This window comes from Denticeps clupeoides, chromosome 3, assembly GCF_900700375.1.
Source record: "Denticeps clupeoides chromosome 3, fDenClu1.1, whole genome shotgun sequence".
Lineage (NCBI taxonomy): Eukaryota > Metazoa > Chordata > Actinopteri > Clupeiformes > Denticipitidae > Denticeps > Denticeps clupeoides.
This window is the reverse complement of record NC_041709.1, coordinates 22,346,048-22,365,087: the sequence shown is the minus strand read 5'-3', so window position 1 is coordinate 22,365,087 and position 19,040 is coordinate 22,346,048. Positions and strand designations below refer to the sequence as shown.

Here is a 19,040-nt window from a genome sequence, read left to right as displayed (position 1 = left end):
TAGTTTCTCTTTGTGTTGACCAGTAACTGCGATGCTACTTTAAAACGGCTTAATCACCATATATCTAGTTGCGTGGAAAATTAAAAGAGCCTGCGCATCTCTCCGGTTTGTTACACGAAGAAAAAGAAGCACATTTCCACAATTTACAACTGAACACGATCACTGCGTGCGAAACGCTTTATTGTCATTAATACACGCGGAATACGGTGTTTTCGGCCACACGTCGGCATCGTGTGGCCTCCGGGACGGAAGGTGTCGACAGAGGCTCGCAGTTTCCGAATCTCGCTCGTGCACGCGCATCTGTCGCGAAATCCGCTGGACTCGGGGGACGCGGCGGGGAGAGAGAAAGGCTTCGTCCAGCTTCGTGTGACATTTTGGGTGTCGGTAATGCGTCCCCGGCGGCGCTTCTCCTTCACACCGCGCGGGACGGAGGCGTGCGCCGCGGGCTCGAGTTGCGCTCGTCCGGAGCTGAGCGGCGCCAGCCGCGTCCTTTTACGCGCAGCCCCGTGATCTCGCTACTATGCGGGGCCGCGTCCATTTTTACTTTGTTTGTTCCAGGGGTCCCCTCGGTGCGTCCAGTTCAGCCCAAGGCGCAGGAAAAGAGTCGGATATCCAGGCGCGGTGGTGGCTTTGGTGAGGCCAGCTGCGGGAAGTCGCCGTCGCGCAACGAGCTGGTTTTATTGCGGTGGCATGCCGTGGTGGCAACGAAATATATACGAAGATGCGATGAACCATTGCGGTGTGCCTCGCGTTTGCAAATAAATCCGCGAAGCTGTCGTTGAACGGGGGGAGCGCCGAAGATGTCGTTCTTCAATTTCCGAAAGATCTTCAAACTGGAAAAGAAGAAGAAGCAATATGACCACGTTCACAGGGACACGAACCCGGAGGAGATCTGGGACATCATCGGCGAGCTGGGCGATGGAGCGTTTGGGAAAGTTTACAAGGTAAACACGACGATAAATTATCCGATAAATCTTCTTCGCGTGACCTTATGACCCTCGTTTAACTATAAATAAGGTCATACGAATAAAAAGAATAGCAAACGAGTGGCCTCACCCATGTGTTCATTCATTCGTTGAGCGGACGTTAGCGTAAATGTTATTTAAACGTTCGTTTGGTTGTTGGTTGAGTGTTATAAGCGTAAATCTACGACAGACTTGAGGTGATTTTGTCCAAAAACGGTCCAGTTTTGACGCTGAGCCACGAGAAGACCTGATGAAATGTGGAGCCGGAAGGGAGTCTGGATTTAGTGGAGAATCGCTCTAGATGTACAGTTTAATTCCTAACTAACATGGGAAATGATCCATGGCTGATCCGAAAGCCAGTAAGTTTCAGAAAACATTGTTACATAGGACAGAAGTTCACAAGGTATTAGAAAATATCAATACAGCAATATATATCATGATATTTCTGAGTTCTGTTGTTTTGGCTGAATTATTAATGTAATGTGATCCACGCAGATCGTGCACAGCATCTCTTATTTCAGCACTGTTTTTAAGTTTTTAGTGAACTGTAGACTATCGCAATATGTACAATGTCGCGCAATATATTCTGATGCATAGGGGAGTATAAAAGCAGCAGCACCAAAGTGGCTGATCATTTAGAATCCCGGGTTGACCCGCTGTCGTGGTATGCACAATTTTAATGCAAATTGACTTTGGGGTTAGTGTACTTGGCATGACCTCACTCTTGGCGGATTTTTTCCCCTCTTCCTCCTCAGTGCGTATATAAATAAATAATATATATATATATATATTACATTTGCACTGACCTCAGAAGTGCACACAGCTGAAAGCTTCATTTTCATCGACTGAGACTTTGATCATGTCTGAATGATTCTTCAGTGGGACTGAATCATAATGCTCGTCCTTCCAGAGTCGGCATTTGTCATATTCAGGTTATACCATTAGCGGCTAAAGTATAGTTTGAATGAAATAAATCTGATGGTGTTTAATTATAGAAAAATAATGCATGAGGCTGTGCCTTAATGTTGATGGCCAGTCAGTTTTAGGTCGATATGACATCCTGTATGGAAGTACTTAAATCAAAGCATGTGTTGTGTGTTTATCATGGCCATTAGGTCAAGTATGGGTGATGGGTTAAATGCTGTGCTTGCTGCCTGTTTTACAAATGACAAAACAGAATTTCCACACTGTATTTAGCTACAAAGTTTTTATAGCTTGGTTGGGTTGGAGGTGTTGTGTTTTGGAGTTCAGTATTTGTTCCTTCGGACACCCAGTTTCACAAAACCTGTTGTCTTTCTCTGTCCCAGGCCCAGAACAAGCAAACAGGCATCATGGCGGCTGCCAAGGTGATTGACACCAAGACTGAAGAGGAGCTTGAGGATTACATGGTGGAGATTGACATCTTGGCCTCATGCGACCATCACAACATTGTCAGGCTGCTGGATGCTTTTTATTATGAGAGCAAGCTCTGGGTGAGTGTTCAATGAATGTGACAAAACACGGCAAATACACAGTAATCTTTGTGTAAGCAGTACATCTGCCCTGTAAATTGCTTCATAGCTACTAACGGCAGCAGCTCATCCAGAGGCCAAAAACGTTGACTTCCAAACACGAGCCACTAAGCTCAAAACGACCCCATGTGTACATCAGTGCATGAGAGAAAATGTAAAGCTGCTCTAGAATGTGGTGTTTGAAACCATTTACACAACCCTTCACATATTACTGTTATTAAAGGTCACCTAACAGGAAAATTCCACTTTGTGAGATGGTTTTAACATTATTATGAGTTCCCTGAGCCCGTTAATGGTCCTGCAGTAGCTAGAAATGCCGATTGGTGTAAAGAGTGCTTTGGCCATTCTGCTTCACCGTTTAGAGAGCAGCATCTCAGACAGTCGGATCTGGAATTTGTCCCCTTATGATGTCATAAGGGGAAAGGTTACCTCCTGTTTCTCATGATTTTTTTTATGCCCAGAGCATTTCCCACCACTCCCCTAAAAAAGTAGCTCCAACGACTGTCATGGCTTCCCAGTGGTTGCAGATTCTCAGTGGTTTTTTTTTTTTTCGTTCCGTCACGCGAATACCAGTCAGTTAATGTTTTTTTTTCATGGAAAAACACAGACATGACTTCCCGGTGAATGGTGTTGATGACGTCAATTCCGCGAAGGCCGCTCACTTCTATAGGCTGCTCTCCTTCTCGTCCCGCCTCTCTCCCCCTCATTAGCATTTAAATCTACAGACAACGAAACGGCGCATCCTGGGGAAATCTCATTGTGAGACTGGTTAAGATTGTCTGTAATTCTGCAACATGGATTAATTTTGGAAAGAGACTTAAGAAATCAGGGGGCCAATAAACTAAATAAATAATAGGGGACCTTTAATAGCCTACAATGAATAAACAATTAATTACTCACGTTACGGTGTCTGCACGGTATTCGTTTTTTGAATGTAGATTATGTCAGAGTGTGGGCTGGTATCAGATATCCTCTCCTATCAGCATGTAAGGCAGGAATAATCAAAGATACGCAGTCTTCATGAATAAATCAGTTTCACACACATGGACCCGTTCCCAGGGGAGCTGGTTGAAATGCTTTATTCCAATCAAACACATCGGTTTGGGGTCGAATCAATGCACTGGAAAGTGTGAGGAATACCCCTTGTTCCAGAATGTTCCTGCTGCCGCTCTCTGCCCTCTAGCCCCTTCCATTGTCTTGACAACAATGACTGTGATATAAGCACCGGGTGCCATGCCCAGAAAGTTCTCTCTCTGGCTGAGGAAACAGACCTAGAAACAAATCCTGATCCCGTTTCCTTTCAACAGGGCAGACAAGTGTCAATTGCTATCAGAAAATTCATATGACCAGCTAATAATCATGAATTATGTTAGTAGGGGTATTGAAATAAATCTCATAATTGATGCAGATGAATCACATTGTGATTCAGATATTGACAATTCTAGTTAAGTAGTGACTGTGGTGGCCTGATCTGATCACAGCACCACAGGAGTTTGTTACGTGCAACGTTATTTGATGCCATCCGAACGCACAGCCGATCAAACGCTGGACGCTTTAATTTTCTCCAGCGAGTAGGAAACTGGTTGACTCTCAGTCCGCACTCACCAGACTCCACAAATGGAAGAATAACAGCTGGTTCAGATGTCCATGTGAACGAGGCCTTAACTCTCATCACGCTGGCGTATTTTAAAACATAATGTGAAGTAATGAAGAAAAATGTATTCATCGTGATTCATTGATAATGAAAATTGAATCATAAGATCCGTGAAAGTTCACAAACAGTTATGTGAAACATAATAAAACATAAATGCCACAAAATGGACGTGTGATTGTTCGTGTCATGATCTGTCATGATCTCACACCCACAAGGTTGTGGGTTCAAAACTGGGCTTTGGCTTTGTGTGTGTCTCAAGTTCAATCCCGAACTGAGGTCCCATTGATGAAGGTACCGTCCCTACACTCTGCTCCCCGTCCCTTTCCATGGCTGCCCGCTAATTGGTTAAATGCAGAGATTGTTGTATAGTAGGGGTGTCCAAAAAATTGATTCAGAAAAGAATCGCAATTTTATCTCTATCGATTCACACAAGATACAAAATCGATTCATATTTTCCATTTTGTAACAGCGCAAGTTTAATTGTTTTTCCGGATAGTAGTTGGTTTCTGTGCTGGTTTCTGCTCAGATAGTAATGTGACTGGTGTGAATAAGAAGACAGTGGGTGTGCGCACGCGCGAGCAATGGATGGAGGCGCCCAATGAACAATGCAATGGAAAAGAACATTCAACCTGCCCCTTCCTCATTTAAGGTGGACGTTTGGGCACATTTTGGATTCTACAACATCGATGGCAAGAAAGAGATTTGATAACTCATGTCATACGCAAGCTTTTGTAAAGCTAAAGTCAAGTATTTTGGAAACACTACACACCTCAGGACTCACATGGTACGTCATCATCAGGAGGATGCAAACGAAGTTCAGGGGTGTGCAAAAGAATCGATTCACAAAAGAATCGCAATTTTTATTTCTACCGATTCAAAAAGTACAATGTATAGATTATAAATGGGTTCTCTGACCTGCTGTGGCTCTCGTCATTGCTGCTGTGTAGCGGTCGTGTGTGGTCCATTGTGCTTGCTGCAAGGCCCAAAGCCAACATACTGCCCACAGCGAACAACAGTCTGAATATGAGAGGCTCTGTCATGTTTGATGCAGAGGTGACAGTACGGTTTTGACTCGTCTTCCTCTTGCTCAGGGCACAATGCTTTGGTCTTTAGACTAATGCGGCCATCTCCTAACGATGTGTAATGGTTTAAGGGTGCTTTCACACCTACAGGCTTTAGTGCGCTTGAATCAAACTCAACTTCGTTCCCCGCCTTGGTGCGGTTCATTTCGTCTGGCGTGAACAGACCTCTCCGAGACCCACGAAAAGATGCGGTTTCACCAGACACCGACTGATTCAGACCAAAGAAAATGGTCTAAAAGTGTGAAATAAGTGAGCTGTAGTTTTGTTCATCTCACTACCAATGTCCCCGACTGTCTGCGTCCCCTCACCACACCCACCTCACGGACATGGAAATTGTAATCCTCTTTGGAAAAGGGCTCAGTCCTGGCACAGGCCTGCTGTGTGAAACTTTTTAAGTGCACCTCTCCTGGCAATCCTCTTACATCACTGACCGTATTGAGAGGGCCGCGAAAGCCCTTAAGACGCAGCGTCGTCGTCGTCCCCCCCCTTACACATACACATACTCCCCTAATTGCTCTCGACAGCTGACCAAGGATTTAGGTGCCGGGTAAAGGGCCCCTTTAGGTGCTCTGCATAGATAAAGCTCTCAAACGGGCCCTTCACGTCATGTAATTATAAGAGCGTGAATGGACATTCTTTGGATGAGAGCAGAGCACTGTAGGATGCTGCATACGGAAAACCAACCTGTGACTTGCAGCAGAATGAGCATAGCAGTCCGTTCTGCTGAAAAAGAAAAATACGGAGTATTGCGCCATGCTAAGATTACTGGCCGGCTCATTTTCAAAGGATTAGCCTCTGAGTGGAATTTTTCTTCATGTTAATATTCAGATTCTTTCCATCTACTTTAAATTCCCTGTGTGTGTGTGTGTGTGTGTGTGTGTGTTATGGCAATTGGCTGAGATACATACATATGTCATTGTGAAACACTGCAGCACAGCCCAGGGTGACACAACGAAATGTGTCCTCTGCTTTTAACCATCACCCTTAGTGCCATGACAGGTACTCAAGGAGCCGTGTGGGGGGGGACAGTGCTTTGCTCAGTGGCACCTCAGTGGATTGGGACTCGAACCGGCAACCTCCTGATTACAGGACCGCTGCCTTAACCGCTAGGCCACCACTGCCCTTATTTTGTATTGAAGAGAAATGTACATTATTAAGTGGGCCACAAGGTGGCGTAGCATTTAGCGGCATGCGTGTCCTTTGGTGCACCAAATGACCCTGAGCAGTTATGGAAAGTAAGTGAGTGGAATGGTGGGAGTAGCCTAGTGGGTAACACACGCCTTTGAACCAGAAGACCCAGGTTCAAATCCCACTTAAGTGTCACTGAGCAAGACACTTAACCCTAAATTGCTCCGGGGGGACTGTCCCTGTAACTACTGATTGTAAGTCACTCTGGTTAATGTCTGGTAAATGTTATAAATGTAAATGATAATTCCAATTCTTCAAATTATTAATAATCACTGCAGCAGACAGAAATGATAGCAAAACCACAATAATATTAAGAATACAGGAACAGAATAATGAATTAATTTGCTAACATTTCATCTTTCGTAGATCCTCATCGAGTTTTGTGCGGGAGGAGCTGTGGACGCAGTTATGCTGGGTGAGTCTTGTCTTGTCAGAACGTGACTGGACCAGTTTTATAAAGACATCTTCTGAATGAATCAAACATTTATATTAGACTTACTAGGAGTGTTAGAAAATATTGATACAGCAATATATCACAATATTTCAAATCAAACATCATTATTTTTGTATACAAATTTAGTCCACGGGGTTGTGCTGTTGAGCGTTTTCCTTAGTAATGTCTGCAGAGATGAGAATCGGCGTGCGAGTACAACCTCCACTCCTGTAGATGGCGCTGTACAGCTGGGTACAGAACAACGAGGTCTCGCGATAACACTGGATGCACCTGGAAGACTCTAGTTTGCCAAGCCAAAGAAGCTATACTACAATAAATTTCAATCATAATAAACGCAAATATTTTCTGGATTTTAGTATCGCAATTTGTACCGTATCATGGCTCACCATGTATCGTGACTCATATCATATCAGGAGACCCTAATAATTACAGATGTAACTGTGTGTGTTTTTGTCCCCAGAACTGGAGAGACCCCTGACGGAACCGCAGATCCGTGTGGTGTGTAGGCAGACACTGGAAGCTCTATGTTACCTACATGAAAACAAGGTGATCCACAGGGACCTGAAGGCCGGCAACATCCTCCTGACCCTGGAAGGACACGTGAAGCTGGGTGAGCAATAGAAATAGACCGTGGCCATTTTTTATTTATATGGAATATTGTGGCGCTGGGTGGTAGTAGCCTAGCAGTTAACTCACTCATCTATAAAGACCACTAAGTCACAGGTTCAAACCCCACCTACTACCATTGTGTCCTTGATCAAGATACTTGAGAGTGTCTACAGGGGAACTGTCCCTGTAACTACTGGTTGTAAGTCGCTCTGGATAAGGGGTGTCTACCGAATGCCTTAAAATGTAATTGTATCGGCATTCATTAAAGAATTTCAGTTTAGATTTAAGAAATGGGACACTGTGTTAACAAATGTAATAGATCTAGAATGTGGCAGCTTGGTTCATATAAAACAGCTGGTTCAACGAATATCATATTTTATGAAATTTCAGAAGTTTCCACTTGAAATATCTCTGCTTCTGTGGAAATTTCTTTTGATTGGTTTTATATGTGCATTGTATTTGCGTTACTTGCTTTACTATTAGAATTCGAGCTGCCTCATCTTAGTTCCTAGTGCATTGAAAGAGCCAAGAGTATTAAACTCTCCTGCCGCAGAAGCCGGTGTTTTGGATCCGTAACAACAGGTTTTCTGCGTTCCATTGCTGCTTGGGCCAGAATCAGTCGTTGCTGGATGGAGATTTGTACCGTCTCTAATGAAGGTGGCTCACGCAGCGATGGAACCCAGGAGGCCTGTTGTGGCTGGCGCTGAAATAGCACAATCGCAATTTGACAATCACTTCACTTTTTTTATAGATTTGGCAGTTTGCAGGCTTATCAATACCAGTGTAATACAGTGACATCATACATACGTTTTGCTGCAGGACACGTCCGTTTCCGTTCTTGTATGCAGAAACCTGGCAGATGTCTCACTATCAGTATACGTTCATCACGTTTAGATAGTCTAATCTGTCCTCTAAAGCCCAGTTTGTGTACGTTGCAGCTGACTTTGGTGTATCTGCCAGAAACACCAAAACCTTCCAGAGACGTGACTCTTTCATTGGGACACCATATTGGTAAGTTCTATATTTCTACCTAAATAGGGAGAGTGCCTCCTATGCGCAATTGTATTTCTTTTATTGCCATTATGTCTCTTTATTTGCTTTAACAGAAGCTTTAACACAAAACAAGCCACTTGTTTTTTCTCTTGGAGGAACTCCATTGGCCAATCAATTCAAAATTAAATATTAAAACCAGTCTCACTTGAAGATGTCTTTAAATTAAGTAATAATGTCAATCCAATTGGTGTGTTCTTTTTTTTTTCGTGTCCCCTCTTTCCTATGTTAGGATGGCTCCGGAGGTGGTGATGTGCGAGACATCCAAAGACCGTCCATATGACTATAAAGCAGACATCTGGTCGCTAGGCATCACTCTGATCGAGCTGGCACAGATCGAGCCGCCAAACCATGAGATGAACCCAATGAGGGTCCTGCTGAAAATAGCCAAAGCTGAGCCACCAACACTCATGCAGCCATCGAAGTGGTAAATAAGGCAACACTTACAGCGGACTAGCAGTGCAAGAAGCCGAACTGGGGGATACTTATAGGGATTCATAGAGGTCCCAAGAGCATCTTTTTGGGGATTCTCATAATATCTTTGTCTGAAAGATATTATTTGAAGTGTAAACATAAAAAAAAAAAAAAAAACACAAATGCTTAAGCAATGTCTGTTGCGACTTGCAACTTGCATTCAGTAGGGACAGGGACCGTTTCCCTGGTGACACTCGGGGCTCTTGTCTTGCTCAAGTGGGGTTTAAACCTGTGACTTCATGGTCTCCTGCTTCATTGGCGAGCGTGTTACCCACAAGGCTGCTAGCACCCTGATGTGTATGTAAGCTTCTAACTGCAACTGCACACAAGCTTAATTTGTTGCACACACACAGTAGTCTATCCTTCCGTTTACACGAGACAGTGTAGGTGTGCGAGATGCTCCACAATTTCAACTTTGAAATGCTTCATTGACAATTAACATATTATTCTAGACAAAATAACCTAAATAAGACCAGATTTTTGCCGTCTGATATTCAGCAAACCCTGCGTTGATGTTCTCAGGTCTCCAGAGTTCAGCGATTTCTTACGGCGAGCCCTGGATAAGAACGTGGACAACAGGTGGACTTCGGCCCAGCTCCTACAGGTGCGTCCCCAGTGATTCATAGAGACAGGGACACGCACACTAAATCCTGTTTCCGCGGGCCGCCGGTTTGGAAACGTATGTCCTCGTTACGTCGGATCGGCCAGCCGCGGTAGCCGGACATATTTTGCGTGTCAGTCGGTGTCAGCGTCAGCCTCATCCTCTTGAGGCGACGTCAGCTTTCCGAGGCTTTACGCAACGTGGCACAAACCCAATCACACACACAGAGCAGCTCAGTGCGGTACGAGAGAGGAGACAACAGGGCTATTGTGCTTTCGGGGAGGCTGAATGGGCTTGAAAATTGTGAACAGCAGCTTGCCCCACATGAAGGTCTTGATATCCAAGAAACTTCATATTCTGGGCCCAGCAATTGGTTGTGTTCAGCAACTCTCCAAGCCAAAGAAGGTAAGGATGCAGGCTTGCAGAAGCGGAATAGCGGGTTGTGCATGGCACATAAGCACTTTTTAACCATTTCAATATGGAGATGCGTGTAAAATATAAGCCAAACTATTAATTGCTCCCCTTACAATCCACAGCACCCATTTGTGAGTAATGTAAACGACAGCAAGCCTCTCAGGGAACTTATTGCAGAAGCCAAGGCCGAGGTTACTGAGGAGATTGAGGAGTCTAAAGATGAAGAGGAGGATGAAGAGCATGATGCCCAACTTGTAAGTACTTTTGAAATGCCTGAATATTGTTTAACCAAAAGTTATTAGTTATTAATCAGCTTTAATGCAGTTTAATGGTGCCATTACTCGGACTGGCATTTACTCTCTTATTCCCACATATTTGGTGATTTATTTATTTATTTATTTTAAGTTGATTGTGGTTTCGTATTTGATTTAAAAGTCTTGTCTGAATCCATGCAGATTCTTCCTGGACACAAACGTGCTCCATCAGATGCCAGCGTGGCCAGCTCTGAGGATGAGAAGCTCTCCCAGTCCCCCTCCATCCTGGAGGTTGTCCCTGAGAAGATGGAGCCAAGCGTTCCCACTCCAAGAGTCTCCATTGACGAGACGGATGTAATGGTGGTCCCGGAACCACTGGAGAACCACGTCAAGGCAGAAGAGGTTAGGGCTGAGGAGCCTGATGTGGAGAGAAAGGATGAGAGTCCTGAAACTCCAGTGGTGGAGGTGGTAGAGAAGAGGGCGGGGGAGCCTAGGGAAACTGTAGAAGGGGAAGCTGTGGTTGAAACAGAACCAGAGGCTACTGTTGTTTGTGTGGAAACATCAATTGAGGTGGCCGAGCCAGAGAAGGAAGAGTCTAATCAGCAAACAGAGGAGGATGTTGGCCAGAACACACATGAACCTCCAAAGTATGAGGACATCTACTCAAAGGCTTCAGATGCAAAGATCCCGTCAGAGGAGCATAGAAAGGAGGTTGACGGGGCTTCTGCTGTCCCTGAGGAACTTCCTGCACCCCCCAGGGCTCCTGCTCACAAAGCTCAGGGGGCTGACGTAGATGAAAAAGGAAGGGATGAACAAGAGGAGGCGGCGCGAACCAGAGGCAAGGGGAACAAGGTGACCCCACAGAAGCCCAAAGATGACAAGGAGAGGGACTCTGACTCCGGTAGCAGCTCTACTGCAGACAACAGCAGCATTGACCTCAACCTGTCCATCTCCAGCTTCCTGACCAAGAACAAGGAGCCAGGATCCGCCTCGGCAAAGGCAAGTGATCTGCTAACCCACTAGTCAGACACCGATACACCTGATGTGCAAGATTTCAATTCTACTCTGTGTATCAGAGGATCTTGTAACATTTTTTTTTAACATTAGACACTGTGTATATTTCACATTCACCAGCATGACCCTAAGAGACACAAAAAGACCCTGAAGAAGACTCGGAAGTTCATCGTGGACGGGGTTGAAGTGAGCGTGACAACTTCAAAGATAATTACCGATAATGACACTAAAAACGAGGAGCTGAGATTCTTGAGGTAAAAAGCTGCATTTGTCATACATTTATATAATTTTTTCAGGAAAACTTCCTTTTCACTCTTGCTGGTAAACCACTGTGAAACACTGCAGCACAGCACACGGGGACACAACAAAACATGTCCTCTGCTTTTAAACCATCACCCTTGCTGAGCAGTGGGCAGCCATAACAGGCGCCCGGGAAGCAGGGTGTGGGGACGGTGCTTTGATAAAGGGGACCCTCGGTATCCACCCGTCACAAACCACTCCGCCCGTTCCACCCTGCATATCCTCTTCACACTTCCCATTGGTCTGGACCGTTGTGTCCAATTATCTGGCGTGGTTCTCACAGGCCGGACGTGTCCTGGAAACTGTTCTGTTCTCTTTATGAAGAGACGTTTCAAATTTTTGCTATTATGTGCCTACCCAGGCGCCAGGAGCTGCGGGAGCTGCGTCTGCTTCAGAAGGAGGAGCAGCGAGCGCAACAACAGCTCAGCAACAAGCTGCAGCAGCAGAGGGAGCAGATCTTCAGACGCTTCGAGCAGGAGATGACTGTGAGTCTGCACTTCTTTTCTTGTCACTGTTGTGCATATCTCCATAATCCTTGCCTGGGGATTCTGGGGGGGGGGTGTTGGCAATTGGGGGGGGGGGGGGGGGGGGGGGGGAGGTGGGGGGGGGGGGGGTGTTGGCAAGGATGTCAGGACAAGATGCTGTGATCGTTGTGTCATGTTTTGTAATTTCACTGCCTGAAAAGCCAAATACCCAGCTAGTGCCATCTACAGGAGTGGAGGTTGTAGCAGCACGCTGATTCTCATCTCTGCTGACCTTACTAAAGAAAACGCTCGACAGCACCACCTGGTGGATTAAATATGTACACAAAAATATTGATATTTCATGTCCCTGTAGCAATACAATATTATCACGTAAAATACCACGATATACTGCTGTATGTATGTATATATGTATTTCTTGTACACATACATGTATACATATGTATGCATGTAGGAAGGAAAGAAACTGTTCTAATTGGTTTTAATAAAATATAGGATCAATCTTATTCATTCTTAGAAATCTGTCTGACTACTTTTGCGATCTAGTTCACCGGTGATCAGTGCACTGAAGGAATGTGTGGTGCATGCAGGACAGAATAATACGTAACTTTGCTGGTCTCATTTGAATTATGTATCATTTATGGATTATTTGATTGATTTTATTGTGCAAATCTTGTTTCTGTTTGTTTTTAATGTGCACTTGACATCTGAAGAATCTAAAGCACTTTTCTATTTTTGTCCCTCTTTTTTATGTTTATTCCATTAGAACAGTTTCCAGAAATAGTCATTAAGTCTTTATTAACACTCATACATGCCTCAGCCTTAGACCCTAAAAAGCAACATCCTGGGGAGTTTTTTTCCCCCTTCTCCTCTCCAAGATGTGTTTTTTCCCAACAATTGATGGAGCAAATTAATTTTTAAAAATAAATATAAAAAAAAAATTTAATCCCTTTTACACACAGACTAAGAAGCGTCAGTATGACCAGGAGGTGGAGAACCTGGAGCGGCAACAGAAGCAGACAATCGAGCGGTTGGAGCAGGAGCACACCACCCGGCTGCGGGACGAGGCCAAACGCATCAAAGCCGAGCAGGACAAGGAACTGTCCAAGTTCCAGAACATGCTGAAGAACCGCAAGAAAGAGGTAGGGAAGACATATTAAAAAATGAATAATTAAAGTTACTGGTTTAAGCAGCAATCAGCCCAACAAAATATGTGAATTTTGAAGAGGGCGGCTGTTTTGTAAGACCGGAGCGCGGCAGAAAGTCTCGTTAATTAGCTAATTCCAGGCCTGCCCATGTCAGTTCTTGATGAATGGCGGGAGATGGCAAATCCAGACTTAATATAAATCTAAACAAATTTGCCATCAGTTGCCCATGGTTTTGTTGGAATCACTTTCCTCGGTTCGCCGCCATGTCATCTGAATGTACCTCAGGCTGATGTCATTTTGCTCTCTGATGTTGGGAAATGGATGTTTTTTCCCAGCATGAAACTGCCTATTTTGTCTTTGAGGACAGTGGCAGACTCTGGCTAATTCTTCAGTCTCATCTTATCTGAAACTGAGCTTTAATCCAGCAAAAGCCCCCTGACCAGCCTCGTCTTGTCCGAATTCTAAGGGTGACCTTAAGTGTCGGAGTTGTTCTTGATTGTTCTTTCTCAATCAATTTTTTCTCAATTCTTTTGGATTCTGCGCTGACAGGCTAAGCAGGAAATGGGACTGTCGCCCAAACATGTGAAAAACATTATCATGAAACACATTAGAGACGAGCTTATTCAGACCCCCCCTGAAGAGGTAACACTAACTTCTCTCCGTGTGTTGAACTTCACATGCACTGTTTTTAGTTCAGGAATTGTCACCACTGGCATGGAAAAAAAAAATCTCTGTTCTCCTTTTGCAAGTGTAAAAATGTGTATCATTTAGAATCACCGCATGCTGTTTTTGTAACCACTTTTATATCACATCACCAATTAAATTTCTTGGCCATAAATGAACAATTGCGTTAATTGTTACGCAATTTTTCTTTTATGACAGTATTGTTGAAAATGTATTTGCATTATGTTAATGTATTTATTTAATTTTTTTGATGCTTTCAGACTGAAATTTAACTCATTTTTCCCAGTCTGAAAGCAGCTATATGATGGACCGTGTACGTGGTGATCCATAGTGGTGTGGTTGGCTTGTATGAGGTTGATGTGTTAGTGGGCTGCACTCTGCTTTGGACCTGCAGGGCGTGGCCCATGTAATGATTCAGTCTTTTCAGCTGTCTTCCTGCACACTGTTCAACGCGCCCATGCAGGACGTAAGTGACTATAATGCTGCCGCTGCGTGATGTTTCACCCCTTGGTTTCTTGCTTTCTTTTTCTCTGGGTCCTCTAGCTATGAGTCTGAAAATACTATGCAGAAATTTTTTTTTTTTTTTTTTTTTTTTTTTTTTTTTTAACCTAAGCATGCACTTCCTTCCAGTGCACCTTGCATTGCTCAAGAGCGAGATAATTTCCACAACAATTTGGTAGTAGTAATAAATATACCAACTAAAATAATATATATATATATTTTTTAGTTGGTATATATGTTCAAATGGTTTCACAAATCAGTTGAAATCAATTTTTCTACCAACTTTTGATTGATAGCAGTGGATCATGGAAGTGTGATGATCAGTGTCGAGTTTACATCCATATACATGTGCCCATATTTAAACAAATGACAAGTGACTTACTTCTTGAGATGTGCATCACATCAGGAAATGTGTAGAGCAGCCTGTGAGTCCAACAGATTTCTGCCCTGAACTCACACTGCCAAACCAGACACTGATCCCTTACCTACCAGAGCTTTAGCACAGAGCTCAAGGTTTCATCTCCATGAAATTTGATGGAAAAATTGTAAGTGGGCTTATTGTCTGGTTTATGGAGCACCATTATTAGCAATGCTGTCATTTCTCACTCTGGATATAATCTTGCTCTGCTCTAGAAGCAATTTAATTCGATTCCATGAATCTACTGTTGTTTCTTGATGAGGTTTGGGTTTCATTCTTCTGATTGGTTGGAACAGAACAAGACAGTTCTATCTGGTTTTTCCTTTGTGTGCAGTGTAATGTGGTTGTGTTCTGACACCGTCTTTACAAGAACAAGTGTACATAACGCATTTTATAAAAGCAGGTTTGATTTGACTTCATTTTCTTGACCAAATTCAGTCACGCCGTGAGTGTCTCTTCAGTAAGCTTCTCAGATTTAGTCCATTTTCAATTCCGTTTCTCTGTTGCTTCAGGAACAAGAGTTTCTGCAGAAACAGCAACAAGACCTGGACAGCGCCCTGAAGAAGATCATCCAGCAGCACAAACATGAGCTGGCTACCATTGAGCGAGACTGCCTGAACCACAAACAGCAGCTGCTCCGAGGTGTGTGTGTGTGTGTGTGTGTGTGTGTGTGTGTGTGTGTGTGTGTGTGTGTGTGTGTGTGTGTGTGTGTGTGTGTGTGTGTGTGTGTGTGTGTGTGTGTGTGTGTGTGTGTGTGTGTGTGTGTGTGTGCGTGCACAGTCCAGGTCAGTGGCCTCTTAAGCCAATCACTTGCTTAAATTAAGTCAAGTTGCTGCAAAGATGAAATCTGCCTTGTGGCCGAGGCTGCATTTTAGATAGTGTCTCGAATCCTGAGTGGACATTCATGAAAATTTTTTTTTTTTTTTTTTTTTTTATTATTTATTTTCATGACCATTTACATTGGTAGATTCTCACTGAATCTCAGCCCATACTCCTGGTATAAATGTGAACTTGTGAATGAGCCTGGAAATTTCTGGCAGAGGATTGATGAAAAATAGCAGTCTTTCTGAACCCTGTGTTTCTTGCTTAGCCCGAGAAGCAGCCATGTGGGAGCTGGAAGAGCGCCACCTGCAGGAGAAGCATCAGCTGCAAAAGCAGCAGTTGAAAGACCAGTACTTCATGCAGAGACATCAGCTGCTCAAGAGACATGAGAAGGTTCAGAGCGCTTTTCCATATTTTACACTAGCATTCAAAAGTTTAGGGTCATTTTTGAAAAATCCCATCTTTTTTTTTGTGGGGGGGGCTATTTTGTCCTTTAAAATAATATAAAAATATAATAATATAAAATGTCCTGTCCAGACATAGTTATTGTCCCTGTAAATGACTGTTAATGAATAGAAGATTGACACAAATGTAGGCAGAAAACCATTTTCATTATCGTAATTGAGCTAAAAACTGTTTCATTGATAAAATAGCAATAAATCCACAGCGTTGTTTCTGGAGCATCATTTGGGTAAAATCTCTTGTCATTATTTTTAACCCATTTCTTGATGGGCATTATGCTGATGGACTTTTTTTTTTTAAATCATCATCCTTTAGGTCCCCAAATACTGGAAAATTTGTGTTTATTGTTGTAATTGTTCAATATCTTGAATGCATAACTTGCCTATCAGGAAATGGAACAGATGCAGCGCTACAACCAGCGGCTAGTTGAGGAGATGAAGAGCAGGCAGACGCAGGAACGCGCCCGGCTACCCAAGATCCAGCGCAGTGAGGCCAAGACGCGCATGGCCATGTTCAAGAAGAGTCTCCGCATCACATCCAACACGGTCACCCCAGAGCAGGAGAGGGAGAAGGTTAAACAGGTCAGACTGGGTCATAACATCCCATCGTTGTTTGAACTTTTGTTAGCAGTGAAGTGTAACGAGATGATTTTCTATTTTCACCATAAAAATTAGATTGTGAGTGTGCAGCATTTGACAAATTCCACTCCACAGACCGGAGTTTGTCCGTTTCAGTCACATAAGTGGATGTTTCTTGTACTATTTTGCACTTTCAGTGTGTAATGCAACATTTTTAATGTAAAAGAAAAGTGACATAAATTTTGTGCAACCGTGTGTGTTTGCAGTTTGCAGCCCAGGAAGAGAAACGTCAAAAGAATGAGAGGCTCCATCAGCACCAAAAACATGAGAACCAGATGAGAGACCTACAACTGCAGTGTGATGCCAACATCAGGGAGTTGCAGCAGCTGCAGGTAACACACAAACATAGACAGGAACACACACAGATCAATACCCAGAGCTATGCTGAGAGAGATGCGTGTGTGTGGTTTTGTAGAACGAGAAGTGCCATCTCCTGATCGAACATGAAACACAAAAGTTGAAAGAGCTGGATGAAGACCATAGCCATGAGCTGAAGGACTGGAGAGACAAACTCAGACCCCGCAAAAAGGTTGGTCGGCCTCTCACTTGCTCTCACTCTTGCTTATAATCACTATAATCATATTGTTCAATATGATATGAACTGTAACCAGGAAGAAAATAACAGCTAATATCCCCCCTCCTCCCTCCTTCAGGCTCTGGAAGAGGAGTTTGCTCGCAAGCTGCAGGAACAGGAAGTTTTCTTCAAGATGACGGGCGAGTCGGAATGCCTTAACCCCTCTGCCCAGAGCCGCATCTCCAAATTCTACCCCATCCCCAGCGTGCACTCCACAGGGTTTTGAACACACAAGCGCACACAAAACTCCGATACGAAGCTTCGCTTCCTCGCCTTCACTCGGTATGACGAGTATCAGGTTGCAGTTGGACACTCACTCCTGATGGTGGCGCTGCCAGCCGCTTCAAGGGTTCCCTGGCGTGATCAGCCTGGGTCAGCAGTCCAGACTCATTCATCTCCCCCCTTTTTTTTTTGTATGATATATGTTGACACAATAAACTGACAACCGTTGGGTAATGAAGGAACAGGTTATAAGCGATAAGAAATGGTTTTTTTTTTTTTTTTTTTTTTTTTGTTATTCAGAGACCCCAGTGCCTAAAATGATTTCAGACATTTCATTCTTCAGTGCTGATACAGTATGTGCTTCTCTGCTTTTAGCCCAGAGCATTTATATGCACTAAAGGAGCCAGTAGAACATAAAAATGCAGTACACTACACATTATAAGCTAATGGTTGGGAAATAAATGTCAGTTACTTTTTTTTATTATTATTATTTGAAGAAATTATGAGCACAATCATCATACTACATTTTGATAGAATGGGTTTGCATGGGTAGATTTATAACCTCTTATTTCAGATGATCTAGCATGTAAGTGCCCAACCCCGATAAGAATGAAGAGACTTTCTCATTGAAGTGACATGCCTTGTACTCCTGCAACACTAACTCTTTGAAGGATTTGATTTTCTACTTGAAGGGTTTTCTTTTTGCTAGGTTTGTGCATATCATTTTTTAAGTATACAAATGTTCTACTGCATGTTTTAGAAGTTGAGAAGAGGAGAATATGCAATAGATTGGTTTTTAAGTAGCATTTACTGCAGGACAGGACATTTTCCAGACCAGATGCATGGCAACATAGCATGACTGCATTGAACTCTGGGTCATGGACAAGAGCGGAGTCAGACATGAAGGAAATGCATTAGCATTGTTTTTTTTTGTTTAATTGAAGCTAGTTTTCTTTGACATGTAGACACTATGTATTTCATGTAGTGTAGGTTATATCATGTTTCTTTTTTTTTTTTTTACCATGTTGGATAAATTCTTTTTTCACTTAGTATGGATTATTATGGCTTCCATTTGAAAAGTAATACATGTATGTAAGGTTATCTGGTGGTATATATCAGTTATTTTTATAGTGATTATTTTAAGTTATAATCAGACGTAGTTGCATTTAAATTCTGTCTAAACAGTTAAATAAATTACACTGACTGCTGCTGCTACATCTCTTTAATATGGGCACATGCAAGCATCAGTTCAGGGCATCTTTTACAGTAAATTTATCATATCAGTGAAGAAATGTGGTGGTCATTTTATAAAGTGCTGTGCACCTTTTAAAACAAATCAATCTGATTTTCAGTGAAATATTTAAATAGTCTGGGGATGTTGACTAAAAAGTGTGTAAATGCAGTTTTGGTTATCTCCCATTTCCCACATGCAAACATAAATAAATAACTTTTTTCATTTTTTCTTATAGTGTTGCTCAGTTTTAAAAGCTTGTCATGGGCTAAAACATGAAAATGTATG

At 43.2% G+C, this 19,040-nt stretch overlaps 1 protein-coding gene across 1 annotated transcript; it reads left to right on the top strand.

The window, feature by feature from the left end:
* The first annotated feature begins 8 nt into the window (after positions 1-8).
* On the top strand, positions 9-18,982 carry slkb (STE20-like kinase b). The gene is made up of 18 exons (XM_028971503.1): positions 9-944; positions 2,273-2,437; positions 6,767-6,815; positions 7,315-7,464; positions 8,402-8,474; positions 8,746-8,940; positions 9,510-9,591; positions 10,125-10,256; positions 10,458-11,255; positions 11,391-11,524; positions 11,932-12,055; positions 13,015-13,194; positions 15,316-15,445; positions 15,894-16,018; positions 16,477-16,668; positions 16,932-17,057; positions 17,141-17,254; positions 17,379-18,982. Exons 1-18 carry the CDS (start codon positions 801-803, stop codon positions 17,523-17,525), a joined length of 3,060 nt encoding a protein of 1,019 aa, XP_028827336.1. The 5' UTR covers positions 9-800; the 3' UTR covers positions 17,526-18,982.
* Positions 18,983-19,040: the final 58 nt, after the last annotated feature.